Here is a 15,261-nt window from a genome sequence, read left to right on the forward strand (position 1 = left end):
TGAATGTCTTTTCTTGTTACCCAGTGGCAACGAATTCCTCAGATCATCAATGTTTAGGATAAAGGCGATCCTTCCTGTTGTTCGTTTTGACTGCAGTTATTTCTGATTTTGTTGGGTGTCCTGGCAGGCTGCAAAGGATGCAAATAAAAGAGGCTCGTGCTGATCCTAAGCAGTGTTCCCAGGGACTCCAGGGTCACAGGGAATGTGACACTGGGCTTGGGCAGCATTCCTGGAGGCTTTGGGAAAGCACAAAATACATCCCGGGGTAGCCCAAGGTGGCTACCCTTAATGCAGTACTGAAACGGAGGCGGGTGAATCCTGGGGCAGCTCCCATACGCTGAGGCACCCCTTGCAGAGCCACCAGGCTAAGGGAATTAGGTACTTCCCTCCCCTGTGCCATTTCTGGTGGCCTCAGCCACCAGACCTAGGAAGGTTTGAAGGGCTTTTGGAGGCTGAACTGCACTTTTGCCAGCAGAGAGCAATACTTAGGGCAGGGCAACACAGGATGGATGCACCAAGATCACAGCTTGGCCTTTTCTCCATCATTCCCTGGATCTGCCGCCAGTCCCACTGTTGTATGCATTGCTGTCTGTCGACCCGGCTGCGCTCCACAGGGCGGCAGATCATCGAGATGGTGCAAATTGGGAGGGAAGAGCCAGGAGGTTTTCCACCTATCAACCTTCACCCTCTCCCTGCTTCTTTGTCGCCCACCCCCTCTACTTCCCCACTGCAGGCACAAACACCTACTGCCCATGGAAGCTATTTCTAAGCAATCCCGGGCATCTGGGGAATGAGGCTCTGAACAAATATCGGAGCGTGCGTGTGCAGTGAGCGCGCGCGCGCGCACACACACACACATACGCACAGCCACGGTGCTGCCGCAGAGTCAAATATAGACCTTGGGGAAGGGGAAACAATGGCCGGGGTTGGGTTACATGGCTGCAGGGCCAGCGAGCTGCTGATGTTTGTTGTGGGCTGGGGTGGAATGGGAAAAGCAAGGGGGGTGGGATGGGGGAGAACATTTGTTTTAACCCAGAGACCCTGGGCTGGTGCTGTGCGTAGGGCAGAGAGGGTGACCCGGAACGAGAGCTGCGGGAGAGGATGATCATTTGAGTTGGCAGCTCGGAGGTGTTTGTGGTCTTTCTCCAGCTGGTTTGTGCTGCTCCTCTGCCTCCCTCGAGGGATTAGAGTGGGCAGGAAGGGGTGAGTTTCTCCAGGCTTCTGCACAGGGAAGAGTTTCTTTCTCTCCTTGCTCTGGAGAAGGCTCCTCGGTGGAGGAGAAGAGGCAACATCACCTGTTCCCTCAGCCCAGCATCTGCTCCTCGCCTCTGATGTTCAGCTGCCTCCAAGGTGCAGGTTCCAGACGCCGGAAGAAAGGGAAGCAGCTCCAGCTGGTTTTGACAGGTAATTCCTCCCTCCGGCTGGGAGCGGTGATGGTGCGTTGGAAGGATGGCAGGGGAGGGAGCCTGCGGCCGGCACACATCGGAGGGGGAGACTGTGGTGACAGGTCGGTCCCATTCCCACTCCAGGTCCCTGCTTTGTGCGATTTCCTTCACTGGAGGGAAAAGCAGTGGAGGGACTCTTATGGCTAGGAAAAAATCCTTCCTAATTCTGACCCAGCAGCTGTTCCATCTGAGACGCCTCTAGGGATGGCATGGCAGGGATCAGAGCCCAGTAGAGCAGGGTCTAAGCCAAGTGCAGGAATCCCCTCCTCAACGCCCATTTCTTGGGTCAGCAAATAGAGCTGCTCTGCTTGAATCACCCTGGGCAGCCCAGGGACTGCCAGAGCAAGACTGGGACTCGGGAGTGTGCCCGGGGACAGGACAGAAGCCCTTCAGTTGCTGAGGAAGGAGCGCACCCAAGGTCTGTGGCGCTTGGGGTTCCCTTCCGGTCCTTTTCTCCTCCTCTGTACCCACCTTTTTTACTCCCACCCATCCCTGCCTGCTTCTGTCTGTGATAATCACACACAAAACCAAACCTCAAACCCCAAACCCCATTTCCTCAAATGTCCCCATTTCCTTCCCTCCGAAATCCCACCCTGGTTTCTGTTCTCCATTCCCCTGCCTCGGCGTTCAGATCTCCAGCAACCAACTTTACCTCCTCAGCCTGGATGGCCCTCGCTCTGTGCCACGGCTCTCATCCCCGAGAGAAGCGGCACGGGGAGAGCCACGTGCCCTGCTCCGCTGATGGCAACCTAACCCCGTCTCCCTCTCCCGCAGCGCTCGTCTTGTGGACACAGATACGGATATCAATGTGTGCGGGGACCCCTCCGCAAGCACCCTCCTACCTGCCTGTTGAAATGCACACGCAGCATCCAGAGGGTTTTCTTAGGTGCGTTTAACCAAGTGAGGTTTACGAGCACCCAGGCATGGTTGTGCAATGGCGTTGCAGCGCAGCACACTCAGGACCGGGGCAGATTCCAACAGAGGAGGGCGAGAGCAGGTGAGGATGTTGCGGGAGGTGGTGTCGTATCTGAGTCGGTGTAGGCAGTAGGATTTCAAGGAGGAGGTGAGGGTGAGGCTGAGCAGCCTACACTCAATGTTGGAGGTGCTGCCAGTAAAAACTTGGCCTCCAACCGTGAGCAAAGAGTGCAAGGCAGGTGTTGCAGGGGTCAGAGGAGAAAGATGGATCCTCCCAGGTCCTAGAGCAGCAGTGACAGGGGAGGCTGTCTGGTTTTTAACTGAGTACCGGGGGCTGTGCTTTGCCCTCAGCCTCCCCCTCTCCCTTTTGCTGTAAGTCCCAGATACGGTGTGAACCAGGACTCAGAAGCAGGCTGAGCTGGACGTGAAGGATCGGGGAATGAGAATGGATGGAGAACCACAGGAAGCATCTCAAAGCAGAGCTGGTGCACACCTGTCCCATAAATACCCAAGGAGCTGATGGAGCAGCCTGAGCAGCAGGAGGTTTGGACCTCTCTGGCTCTCAGGGACCTTGGAGTAGTTTGGTGGGGCGACGGAGACAGGAGGAGACAGACAAGGAAAGCAACTGTGCTCCTGGCCGACAGGAGAGCAGGAAAGAGGCAGCAAGGAGGCAGCTCCTGCGGCAGTGGGCAGGGTGCAGGCTCCCATGTTATCGCTCAGTAGGGTTGTGTTGTCAAGACCTGCCGAGGATGGAGCAAGCAGAGGTCCGCAGTCAGAGCTGGCAGAGAGCTGGGCTTTGATGGGGCTGTCCCAGGCTGCCGGGGCCCACAGTGCCACCCACGGCTGCTGCAGGGTGCGTGGTGCTCGCGGGGCTGGCGGGAACTGCAGGGAGCTGGGGGGGACTGGAGGTGAGAGCAGGGATGGGGTGAGCTTTATCGGGATGTGGAAGCATCCACATAAGTGCCAGCAGGGTGTGGTTCTTCTTCTTTCCTGGTGGAAAATAGCGAAACTTGTGGGGCGCGGGGGTAGAAGGCGGCTGGCTGAGGTGAACTTGTAATCTAATTAAGGATTGGTAGGGCCTTTAAAGGTGACAGATATGATCTTGTCGAGTAGCAGAAATGCCATGCAAGGTGAGGAGGAGAGCGGGCAGCTGTTCCTCCTGAAGATGTGACGGCCCAGCCCCTCTCCCAGGGTTGCCGTATTGTTCACCAAGGCACTGGCATCCACAGCTTGTGAGCAGCAGCCAGAGAAGTGTGGGGGACCACAGCTTTGCTGGATGGTTTCTTTCTTGTGGGGTGACCACCCCACCTTGCACCTCTGCTTTAAGGATGGGGCTTCTTAACCCTACGGTTTGCCAGCGGAGGTGTGTTGGTGGCCCCTGAAGCCGGCAGGGAGGGGCTGCAGGAAGCGCTTTCGCTTATTTCGGATAATGTGAGCGAAGTGGGGGCTCGGATCATCCCGCACCTATTTCTGAGAGAGGAACGGGCCTGCGAGGCGGAGCTGCCCCGCGAGAGGCCGGCAGCGGCGGGCTGGAGCCCCTTCCCCAAAGTGTGTGTGCGGCCGCGATGAGGGGCGAGCGCCGCAGCCCCCCGAGCCCCGGGCGGGGTCTCCCCAGCAGGGCCGCGCTCCGGGGGGGCACCCCCCGCCCGCGGCACCCCTCCATCCTCTGCGGGCCGGTCCGGGGGGACGGGACCGGTGACCCCTCGCAGCCGCAGCCCCCCCCCGGGCGCGGTGCGGGGCGGGCGGGCCCGCGTGGGGCCGTGCCGGGCCCCCCCGCGCCCGGCGGCGGGAGCAGGGCAGGGGTGAGCGGGCAGGGCGGGCCGGGCCGGGGGCTGCCTGCGGTTTGGGGCGGCGGGAGGCGGGATGTCCCGGGGAGGGAGCGGGGATGTGCAGGCACACGCAGCCGCTGGCAGGCGGCCGGGGCTGCACGGCGGCGGCGGCGGCGGCGGGCGGGCGGAGCGGCGCGGCACACGCGGCGGCAGCTCCCTCCGCAGCCCCGCGCCTCCCCAGCCCCGCCGCCGCCGCGCCGGGCATGGCCGCCCCCCGCCGCCGCGCCCCGCGATAGCCCCACGACCCGCCGCGTCGCCGAGGTGAGCAGGGAGGCGGGGGACGGGGGACAGCGCGCTGCGGGGACCGGCAGCCCCCACCCCGGCTCAGCCCCCCCCGCCCGCCGCCGCCGCCGCCCCGGCCGCAGGGGGACCGGTGGGGCCGGGGCGGTGGGGGGCTCCGCGGAGCGTCCCCTCCGGCCGGCCGGGGGGTGGGGGGAAGGCGGGCACCCCCGTGGCCGTGCCCCTCTGGGGGGGCACTGGGGGCTCGGGGTGGTCCCGAAGCCGCGGGGGGGGGGGGCGGGCAGGAGGGGTGAGCCGCAGCAGCGCGGCATCCTCTGGGTTCCCACCCCTGCCCCTGGACCCCCAGCCCGGAGGGGTCCCTGATGGCTCCCAGTCTAGGGGTTAGTGCCTGATAGCCCCCCTCCTGGTGTTGTCCCTGGTAGCCCCCAACTGTACGAAGGTCCCTAATACCCCCGAGGGGCAGGTTAATAGCTCCCGGAGGCTTCCCTAATAGCCTGCAGCCCCTGGGGGGCTGGTAGCCCCCAACCCAGCCAGGCCATAGTGGGACGGAGAGAGCTCCCTCCCCTGTGTCCCTGTGACCCAAAGCCAGGCCTGTCCAGGTGCTGCTCACAGCTCCCTCAGGCCCTGGCTGCCCCCCAGGATGCCCCCGGCACCTTGCTGGGGTCCGGGGTGGCCCCTGGGTGGGCACTGGGAGCAGCGCCCATGGGGTGGCTGCGTCAGGAGGTCTGAGAGGCTGCGCCTTGAGCAAGGAGGCTGTGGGGAGCTGTGGGGGAAACGACCTTTGCAATGACATGTGGTCGGAGGTTGAGCTCCTCACAGCTCCGAAGGAACAGGATACCGACCCTTCAGCCCCAAATTATTTTGTAAGTTTCATAGGAATTGCTTCACCCTCCCCTGAAATGCAGCAGCTGTTCACCTCTGGCCAGCGTCCCAGCGTTTCGGGGCAGGAGGCGAAGGAGGGTCCTGCAAGCATGGTGGCAAGGGGACCGTGGGGAGGGAGGATGCAGTGATCCACGCTGGGATTTGACTGGGGCAATGACAGGAACATCTGTAGCCCCTCTGAAAATGCTGCATCCTTCATAGGTGATGGTTTGTTTGCTGGAGAGATGCTTCGAGCAACATCATTGCTTTTTGTGGGCTATTTCGCCTGGTCCAGGCAGCTGAAGCCCTTAGCAGGGACCCCAACACTTCCTGCAATGCATGTGTACATGTGTGTGGGGGGGAGGACTTCTGTCCCCATCTGAGAAGCCTTTCATGCAACTATTGACCCAACACAAACTTCCCAAGCTCAAGAGTCCAGCTGAAAGTGGAATGGCCTCTATCCATCACACCCATGCAGCTGGATGGAGTCTGCTCCATACCTTCACCACTCTCCTAGCAGAACTGTTTAACCCCTCCCATCTCATTATAGTAATATATTTATGATATCACCCTCAAATTTCCTGCCCTTAACAACCCCAGAAGGCTGGGAGGGAATGAAGCATTTTTGGAAAGTATTTAATGTTACTTCAAGAGGGCAGGAGGCAGTTGGAAAATAGACGGGTGCAGGAACCCTGGGCTGACGGGGCTCTCTGCAGGGCAGCCGAGGAAAAGGACCGCACCTAGCGAGAGGTGCATGGTTGCCTTTCCTACCTGGGGCTGCAGCCTGGGTCTAGTGCCTATGACTTCACTCCCTTCCTAGGAAAATGAAATAGGGCTGTTGTTTACTGCCTGTTCGTTTGCTAGATCTGCTTGACTCCTTGCTCTCCTGAAGGGCTTGAAAAGCAGCCTGAGTGCTGTAAAAAGACTCAGCCCATCTATTCATTTGAACATGCACTGCAGGGTCCTTGCTTAGTATAAAGATGAAGCCCCCCCAGACTTAGGGAGGGAAGATGAAGGTCCCCACAACTGGACTGGTGTTTCTGGAGGCTTCTGCTCTCTTGACAGCAGCTAGCAGGGGCAGATGCTCCAAGATGCTCGGCATAACAGCCTGAGCTATTACGCGCTCGGAATTGAGTGTGTGCATTCGGTTCTCCCATACAGGCATTTTAAAAGGCTTTTTGATTCTTAGTGCTCCAACGTTGCCTTAGAGGAAGGAGTCCAGAAGGACAGAGAGAAGTGCAGTGACAAGTCTGTACAAAACTGGATGTTTCAACTCAAAACTCCCAGGTAGCGAAGAGGAAGGGATGCGTGAAGTGAAGCTGTGGTGTCAGCCAGGGGATTTTTCTGAGGTTACACTTTTTCTCTCTGTAGGTGTTCATCTCGGTGGGGCCACGCTGACCATGCTCAGGAGCTTCTGTCTCCAGCTCATGTCCTTGGTTTGGATCCTCTTGGCCCATCACCAGCTTGCCCAAGGTGAGTCTCTGTAGACATGGGTCCTTCTCTCTTACATCCACCTTTCCAAACCTGCCCTTGGCATTGCTGAAGTCTCCTCAGTTCTCCATCCAAAACAGAGCTGGCCTGACCTGGAAGACCAGAAAATGCTGCTCAGTCATCCGGCACCTGGGGGTGACCAGTGGCAACGCTAGAGACCCCCGCTCTGGTGCCCATGGGGGTGGCGGTGCCTGAGCAGACCGGCAGTGAGAGGTCCCACTGCTCTGTCTCTCGCAGTTAGGATGAATGGGTCGCTGAACCGATGAGCCTGTTCGGAGAGGCACAGTGAGGGGGAAAGAAGATCCCAAAACTGCATGGCTAATCCTGGATCCTGTGAGACAATATCCCTTCCCAAAGATTAGTTTGCTCTCCCCCGCTCTGGATAAGCGATGAATTCCCAAAGCCATCTGCCAGGAGAGATGGTTACAAATGGGAAAGACGACAATACCCAGCCTTGGGCTGAGCAGTCCCAGGATGCTGCTCCAGCTCCACGGTGGCTTGTTTTGGGAGGCTCTTATCCTGAGCAGTGGGACTTGCTGCCTCACTGCAGCAAAAACACATGCATGGGGGATTTCTCCCCCTGCTTGCTTCCTAGGCAGCACATTATGCGGCCTGGGGAAAGCCTGAGCGCGCCTCTTGACCGGGTCTTTAACCTGCCCTGGTCTGGGATGGAGGGGCTCGGTCAGGTAAGGGCATTCATCTCCTGGGCTTGGCCTGGGACCATGCTGGGCTCCTGGAGAAACCCCGTGCCTCCTGGCATTTGCTCTGGCTCTACTGCCCACGGAGCTGGAGCGAGCCAGCTCCCTGCGTGGCTAAGATGCAAGCAAGTGATGGGGGAGAGGGGAAGGTGGAGGTGAAAGGGGACACCTGGCTGGAGAAAGCAGGCCAGCACCGAGCGGAGCATGACAAGTGGCACGGCAAGGCCATGGCTCAGTTACAGCTTCTGTGGCCTTTAAATAAATAAACAGAACTGGATACCTGGCCCCACGCAATGCCCCGTCTGGCCTCCCCGTGCCGGAGGGGGAGTGTTGGCAGCTAGGTCCTGGCAGAGGGCAGAAGTCCCGACTAGACCGCTCTGTGTCAATAGCTGTCCCTGGGGATGGGGGCATCCTGGGAGATAAAGAGGAGCCATTCTTTCCATTTCCATCCTCGGTCCCTTTGTGCCCGTCACAGTACCTGGCCCTGACCTTTCCCACCATACTTGCTGCACGACCGTGGGACCAAGGTCCCAGGTGGGTCAGGCCCTATTACACCGGTTGCCTTAATGCACAGGCAACCCCAGCTCTTGCCCTGAAGGGCCCAAACTCTAAGGGAGGCAGCAGAGAGATGGTGGGGAAGATGATCAGAAACCAAGTAGTTTTGAAGCAGGGTCCCATTTCTCAATAAAGGCAGCGTTATCGCTGCTTGGATGACTGCAAAATCCTCATCATTCATGTGGCATCCAGCCACTGAAAGGAAGGTCCCCCACCTTACAGTTCTGGGGAAGGGCAAGCTGAGTGCTTAGGAAGGAAAAAGAAGCTGTGAGCCAGGCAGGGCCACCGGCAGATCTGGAGTCATTTATGGTCTCTGCTTAACCCAACTCCACCCATCTCCTGCCTTGTAGGTGATGACTGCAGCGAGCGCTGTAATCTCGCCCATGGCTGCTGTGACCAGGATGGGAAGTGCAGGTACGGCTTGTCCTTGGCTCTCCGCTCCTGCTGCCCCTGACCGTAACTGCTCTCCCTCCCTTGGTGCTGTGTCCCCGGTGCCTACACCCCTGCCCCAAGCTGAAGCCCCTCCTCCTCCGCTCACCCACACCTGGAATCTACAACTCTGCTCTCTTTTTACCTAATGCCCTCTGGAGTGGGAGATTTTGGTCCCTCAACCTCTTGCTGGTCCCCTCCAGCCTTTGGTCCCCTCCGCCACACACTGACTGATGTTCTGCTGAGCCCTTTTTGTCTAGACGGGAGCTTAGGACAGCCTGGCCATGCCTGGGTGATGGGAGGCAGCCTTCAGGCTCGGGTACAATGGAGAAAGTCATCAGGCAGCAGGGCAGGCTTGGGGGTCGGCCAGCTTGCTTGGCCTCCTCACTGGCTGAGATGGGATGCTCTCCCTGGGGGTGTGGAAGAGAAGAGCTGGCAGCATGCACATAAATGTCTGAGGGCATCAGGGGTCCCCTCTCAGAAGCCTGGGCTGTGGAAGGAATCTCTTCCAAAGGGCCTGCCAGCAAGCTGGGGGGCTACCGCAGCAGAAGTGCGTGCGTGATCCCTGGCATCTCAGCTCCAGCTGGCGCCCGGATCCCACAGGGGCAAAGCTCAGAGCCTGACCCTGCACTTCAGCCAGGGAAGCAACCATGTGGCTGCCCTGGGCTGCCGTGGCCCCGGACACTGTCTCTTATCCCACTGTAGGGCCACCCGGAGCCCCCATCCTGCAGGGCAGCCCTGGGAGGAGCAGGCTGCTTTGGGCTGTCCTGGACACCTGTGCTGCAAGAGGACAGGCTGCCCACCGCCGCCCCGTTCTCCTTGCTGGGGCATGCTCAGCCCCTTTGGCAGCCCCCAGTGTCACACCACGCCTGGGCCACTCGTTCTCACCTAATGGAGCAGACGTGGCCTGGCGGTGACCATAACTGCACTGACTGCTGCATCAGGGAGTGTCCAGCTCTGGTTTTGCTGGGCCCCCCAGTTGCAGCTGCAAAGAGCTCGCTCCTCCCTGAGCCCTTTTGGCAGCTGTGGCTGGTTGGGGGAGCTCGGTGCTGCGAAGCCCCAGCCAGAGACGCTGCACTTCTCCATGTGGCGGGTGGCCCAGCTGCAGGTCGTTCTGGTGGAGGCACGCGCGAGTTGCACTTCAGCAGCCTGACAGTACCCCATTGAAATCACCCCAAACTCAGGGAGACTTGGCTGTTCACGTGGCCCCCTCCCTGGCAATTTTTAGGTTGGCCATCTCCCATTTAGAGAAGGGGAAGAGTTGATGGCACCCGCTCTCTGCAGGTACTGGGGAGTAGGGGTGCCCACAGCCCTCTGCAAGCTCATGGCTGTCCAGGTGTGAATGCATTTCCCCACACTCTGTCAGGCACATGGTATCGCCTCCATTCCTGTCAAAAAGCCTGTAATTAACATATATATTTATTTTTTTAACCATTTTCCTCATCTCTTTGGAACAACCTGCAGTGACAATAGCCAGTTCAGGTGTGAAAGCGCAGCCTTAGACCAGCCTGGCAAAGCTGCAGTCACCGCACATCGTGCTGAAATGAGCCCTGGCCATGAAAATGAACCCCCTTGCTTACTGTAGAGATTGTGTTGGCTTTGTTAGGTTTAATTTCGTGCTGTTTTGAGTATAGCTTTTGTTGTGGCTGGTGCCACCTCCACTCAGCTCTCATCTTGTTATCACTTGCTTTCCCCCTTGGAGCTGGCAGGTCTGAGGGAAGCCACTGGAGCAATGCAGCGTGGCTTTACTTAGCCATCGCCACTGCCCTGCTCTTCTGGGGCCAGAAGGCTCGTTGTGTGCTGTGGGTTTTCCCACCATACTGCTCCTGTGAGCTGGCTGATAAATCTATTCCATACACCAGCCACGGCAAGCAAGGTTTCACAGCTGGATTATGGTGCACTTCAGACGAAAAATGACACGCGTTATAATGCAAAGGGGTGCAATGAAACACACGGGCCTCAGGGGCCTCTTGTCGCTTCCCCTCAGGGAGTTCAGGGTTAGGGATGGGGCTTTTCTCTGCCCGTCAGACTGGCTGCGCGATGAGGGAGGCGCAGGAATTGCTGAGCTAATGCAGTTCTGTGTACAGAGCGGTTGGCTGGAGGAGAGCAGCGGGACATGGGCACTAAAAGCAAATCTGCTGAGGTCTGTTTCTGCCCACTCACCCTCCCTGACTGCAGAGGGTGAGTCTGCTCCCGCTCCGTCCACTCGCTCTCTTGGGAAGATGAGGTGCCAGTACTGACCTCCTCTGCAGGAGGGAGCCAGCAGGTTCATGGCGGGGCGTTGGGAGGATTTCCCAGCACCGCTGTATCTGCGGGAACCCTGCACGGCAAGCAGCGAGCTTTTCTGCAGCCCCTGCTTGGGTTTTATCACGCTGCCATGCCCTATCCTCCTGCAGGTGCGATCCAGGCTGGGAGGGCGAGTACTGCGAGGAGTGCGTGCGTATGCCGGGGTGTCTCCACGGGACGTGCCACCAGCCTTGGCAGTGCATCTGTCACACCGGCTGGGCCGGCAAGTTCTGTGACAAAGGTGAGTTGTGGGCTGGGCATCCCAGCCTCTTGTGCTGAGGGTAGAAGCCCAGCACACCCTCCATGGATGGGTCAGACAGCATAGCCAGAAGCCACCTGAGTGATGCTGCTTGGGCTGCCTGGGAGTTGGGATGTTGCCTGGCTGCCACAGCTGGGATCGTCCCCTTCCTGCAGAAGAGGTCGGGCTGCCGGCACCTGCTCCCTGGCTGGACGGCAAGAGCTGCCACGACACCGGCCAGCCTCAGGAAATGGAGCAGATGAACTCATTGCCTTTCCCACGCCACGGCTGGGCTCTGGGCAGCACCTCCTGCTTCCCCTGGGGCTTCCTGCCTTTGGCAGGTGGCTGTTGCACTCCCCTCCTCCAGCCTCAGAGGCTCCTCTGTGCCATGGGGTCTGCGCTGGCCGGCCAGATGGCATGCACAGCATCTTCATGTCGTGCAGATTTGCACGGTCAATTTGCTTTCTCTGCACCCCTAAGCCTGTGCACTTTGCGGACTGTAGCTGGGAGGCACCATGTAGGCACTGCACTTCTATTGCTGCAGGTGCCTGTTGGAGGGGAGGAGGGAGAAGCTCCTGACATTTCTCCATCTGCACTGGGTTTGGCGGGTTGTGTTTGAACTGAATTGGCCACATCACTCCTCTTTTCTCACTAATTCCCACCTTTTTCTTTCCCCTCAGACATACACATCTGTGAACACCAGTCCCCATGCCAGAACGGGGCTCAGTGCATCTATGATCGAGATGGGGAATATTCCTGCCTGTGTCCAGAGGGCTTCCATGGGAAGGACTGTGAGATGAAGACGGGGCCATGTGAGAAGGCAGGGTGAGACATGGCAGTGAGGGCAGCGAGATTACAGACAGCATTAGCTTTGGGTCACGCACTGCCAAGCAGTGGCCCAGCTTGGCTCATTATCTGTGGATTTCCATGTGCTAATGGAGTTAAGCCAAAGCCATCTTTGGTTTTGGTTTAGCTCCGTGCACCACACGGTCCCACTGGGGCAAGGTCTTTGTTGCGATCTGAACAGATTCCTGTCCCTCGCTGCTGTAGGTGTGATGAGCTGACACCTGTCATGCCTTTGGGGACCATCAGGAGGGCATGTTTCCTCTTCAGATCATTTGGCTGAAGACCCTCCCTGGTGGGTGGTGGGCCCATGCACAGCTACAGCCTTTGAGGAGGTCCCACAGCCTCTCACTCAGGGAGGCGGAAGCTCCTGCCTGGTCTTCTTGAGATAGCTGTCCCCATGGAAAAAGCCAGTGCTGGACCCACTGGCCAGGCATTGTGTGTGTTTACCTCCCTGGGGCGTGGGAAGCTGCTTGCTCCCCAGGGCCATGACCCATCCTTGCTCTCTCCACACAGGTCTCCGTGCAAGAATGGGGGGCAGTGTCAAGACGAAAATGGCTTTGCCAGCAACTTCACCTGCCGCTGCCTCGCTGGCTTCGTGGGGGCTCTCTGTGAGAACGACGTGGATGACTGCCTGATGCGTCCCTGTGCCAATGGTGCCACCTGCCATGATGGGATCAACCGCTTCTCCTGCCAGTGCCAGGTGGGCTTTGAAGGGCGTTTCTGCACCATCAACATCAATGACTGTGCCAGCCAGCCATGCAAAAATGGGGCAAAATGCTACGACCGCATCAATGACTATGACTGCCTGTGTCCCGACCGGTTCACTGGCAAAACCTGCGAGATCTCCATCCCTGAGCCCACCTGGGCTCCCCCCTACCACCCTGTGAACCATGAGAACAGCGGGGGCGTGAAAAGCACCACCAGCGAGATGCCGGGGGCGACGCAGCCGGAGCCTGTCAGGACCGCGGTCACGGGGCGGCGCGTGGCCAACCACAGCGAGAAAGAGCTGGGGGGAGGGTTGTTGAAAATCTCTGTGAAGGAGGTGGTGACCCAAAGGGACTCAGGGCTGAGCGAAGCCCAGCTGGTGACAGTGCTGGTGTTCGGGGTGCTGACGGCGGTGCTGGTCCTCATCACCATCCTGCTAATGCTGAGAAACTGGCAGAGGGGCCGTCAGAGGTCAAACTGGTGCCAAAGCCCTTCTCAGGCTGCAAGGAAGCTCCAAGACCAGGAGTGTCAGGTGGGCATGCTCAACACCGTCCTGATCGAGCCCAGGAAGACGACGGAGCTGTGAGCTGCGAGGACTCTGAGCCGGGCCCTGGCAGGTCGTCGTGCTGGCAAACCCCTCGAACTGCACCCTGGGGAGCCACGCCGGCGCAAGCCGGGCAGCGGGGAAGGGCTCCCAGGGCAGCGAACGTGTCAACGAAACCTGTGGGCATCGAGCATTGGTGTGATGGCCCCGCCTGGGTCTGAGCTGTCTCCTGCCCAGCCAGCACAGCCGGCACCCACTGGCATCTGAAAGCAGGGCTGTGTTGGGCCAGCCCTGCAGGGGAGAGGCCACATGCAGCTTACGGCAGCCCATGCCATGCAGTGCTGGCATTCTCCAACGTGAGCGCTCAGAAACAGGACGGGTAGTGCTGAGGAGGGTATGGCCTTCTTGCAAGCCCAAATTCTGCCAGGCCCTTTGTAATTCCACTCTGTGACTACTGGAAGGGGCTTTGTCCTTGTTTCCGCCAGTGTTGGGATGTTTCTTCTGGGGTCTTTGGGACGGTCATGGCTGCATGGGCCTCCCTGCCCCAGTACTGGATGGGGTGGCTCCCGGCTGTTTCTGGAGGCTGTTGTTTCAGATGCCGTGTCCCTAGGGAGTGAGAAAACACCCTTGCTCCCTGGCCTTGTGGTTCTGTAAGCCAGTTCAAAGAGACTCTGGAGCTCATTTGGGGTCTCCTCATGCCCTTCTTCTGCCCTGGCTGATGCCCTCTCCTCTTGCTGTCAGACTTGGGGTTACAAACACGTTCTGTACTTTCCTCCTGATGATCCAGGGGTCTTCTCCCCCTGCTTACCGAGCCGTCCTTTCTGGTCTGGCCACAACCAACCAAGCTCCTTCCCCTCTCCAGCGTGCACTTCTGCCTCACCATTTGCTGACAAGGAGGAGCATGGCCTGCTCCCCTCTGAGGTCCTCTGGGCCTAAGCTGGTCCTTCTCATATGCCCTCGCAGGTGAAAGTGGAGATGGACAACGCTGGAGATGTGCTGTGGCTGGCTCAAGAGCAATACAAGATCCAGATCCTCCTTTCCTCTCCCAGTCACTCCAAGGCAAGCAGCTGGTACTAACCTCAAATCAGCCATTGTAGTGTTTCTTGATACCACAAAGGCTAAGCTCCCCACAGTGGATGTGAGGACAGGCTACCGAGCCTGGGATGACCATAGGAAGCAGATATGATACTGCCTTCTCCACCATTGCTAAAGCACGGCTAAGAGGCAGTAGATGGCCAGGTCACTTAGCCTTTGTACTAGGTCTGCTCCTGCCTGTGCTGGTACGGTGTGCAGCAATCAGCGTCTGTCTGCCAGGGCCAGGGTTTTCCCTGCCTCCTCATGGGCACAGAGGGCTAAGCAGTGGAGTAAAAAAACCCACAACCCAAACCCTACTACTGGCCTGTAGGGTTGCAGAGCTGGGTTCAAGATGAGGGAAGCCTGGGAGAGGGGACTGGGGCTTCATCAGAAAGATTATTTTTTTAATACATGGATGGATGATGTACCTTTATCAAATAAAACAAATATGAGCCCAGAAACAGTGTATCACAGAATCATAAAATAATTTAGGTTACAAGGGACCTCTGGACACCAACCTCCAGCTCTCAGCAGATCCAATTAGGTCAGGTTGCTCAGCTACTTGTTCTGGATGAATATCTCCATCACTTCCCTCAAGAATGCAAACCCAGATTGTGGCACAGGGGTCGTCCTGCCCCACGCTCTGGCTGCAGGGGTGGAGATGGCTCCCACACCCTCAGGGGAAGGAACGGGACCTGCCTCAGGACAGCATCGCGAAGGTGTGTAACTGCTAAGCATTGCCTTAGAGTGTTGGGGAGGGGAAAAGCCAAGACTGAGTCCAAGGGTGCTGACGGGAAGAGCAATCTGATCCTAAAACAAAGTGGCTGTGGGTCTGCGCAGCTGGGAGCAGGGCAGGAGGGACAGCGAGTTTCCCTTGGAAATGTGGTCTTGAAATAAACTAGCCTTAGAGGCCTTTATCACATTCTGGCCCTTCAGGGGAAGGCCTTCTCCACTGTAAACTGGAGGAAAAGCAGCAACGTCCCTGGGTGCAACCTTCTGGGCTTGGAAAGGTCAGTGCCCTCTGAAAAGAGGAGGGAGTAGGTAGGATTGTCTTTGTGCAGAGAGGGCACCACTCCTGTGTCTCACAAGGAAGTGTGTCTGGGGG

At 58.5% G+C, this 15,261-nt stretch overlaps 1 protein-coding gene across 2 annotated transcripts; it reads left to right on the plus strand.

Annotated features, from left to right (window-relative positions):
• The first annotated feature begins 4,349 nt into the window (after positions 1 to 4,349).
• On the plus strand, positions 4,350 to 14,594 carry DLK2 (delta like non-canonical Notch ligand 2). 2 transcript variants are annotated; one of them, XM_087774460.1, is made up of 6 exons: positions 4,350 to 4,450; positions 6,662 to 6,763; positions 8,385 to 8,448; positions 10,860 to 10,990; positions 11,668 to 11,812; positions 12,347 to 14,594. In XM_087774460.1, exons 2-6 carry the CDS (start codon positions 6,691 to 6,693, stop codon positions 13,122 to 13,124), a joined length of 1,191 nt encoding a protein of 396 aa, XP_087630586.1. In that variant the 5' UTR covers positions 4,350 to 4,450; positions 6,662 to 6,690; the 3' UTR covers positions 13,125 to 14,594. The 2 variants fall into 2 exon arrangements, with proteins under 2 accessions (XP_087630586.1, XP_087630587.1); XM_087774461.1 differs by lacking the exon at positions 4,350 to 4,450 and adding an exon at positions 6,528 to 6,577.
• Positions 14,595 to 15,261: the final 667 nt, after the last annotated feature.

The sequence above is a fragment of the Nipponia nippon genome, unplaced genomic scaffold (assembly GCF_047370975.1).
Source record: "Nipponia nippon isolate SJK-2023a ecotype South Korea unplaced genomic scaffold, ASM4737097v1 scaffold_4, whole genome shotgun sequence".
NCBI lineage: Eukaryota > Metazoa > Chordata > Aves > Pelecaniformes > Threskiornithidae > Nipponia > Nipponia nippon.

Coding starts and splice junctions, on each gene's coding strand:
- DLK2 (XM_087774460.1), top strand. CDS start 6,691: ATGCTCAGGAGCTTCTGTCTCCAGCTCATGTCCTTGGTTTGGATCCTC. Junction 10,991..11,667: donor CGGCAAGTTCTGTGACAAAG/GTGAGTTGTGGG, acceptor CTTTCCCCTCAG/ACATACACATCTGTGAACAC. Junction 11,813..12,346: donor GGGCCATGTGAGAAGGCAGG/GTGAGACATGGC, acceptor CTCTCCACACAG/GTCTCCGTGCAAGAATGGGG.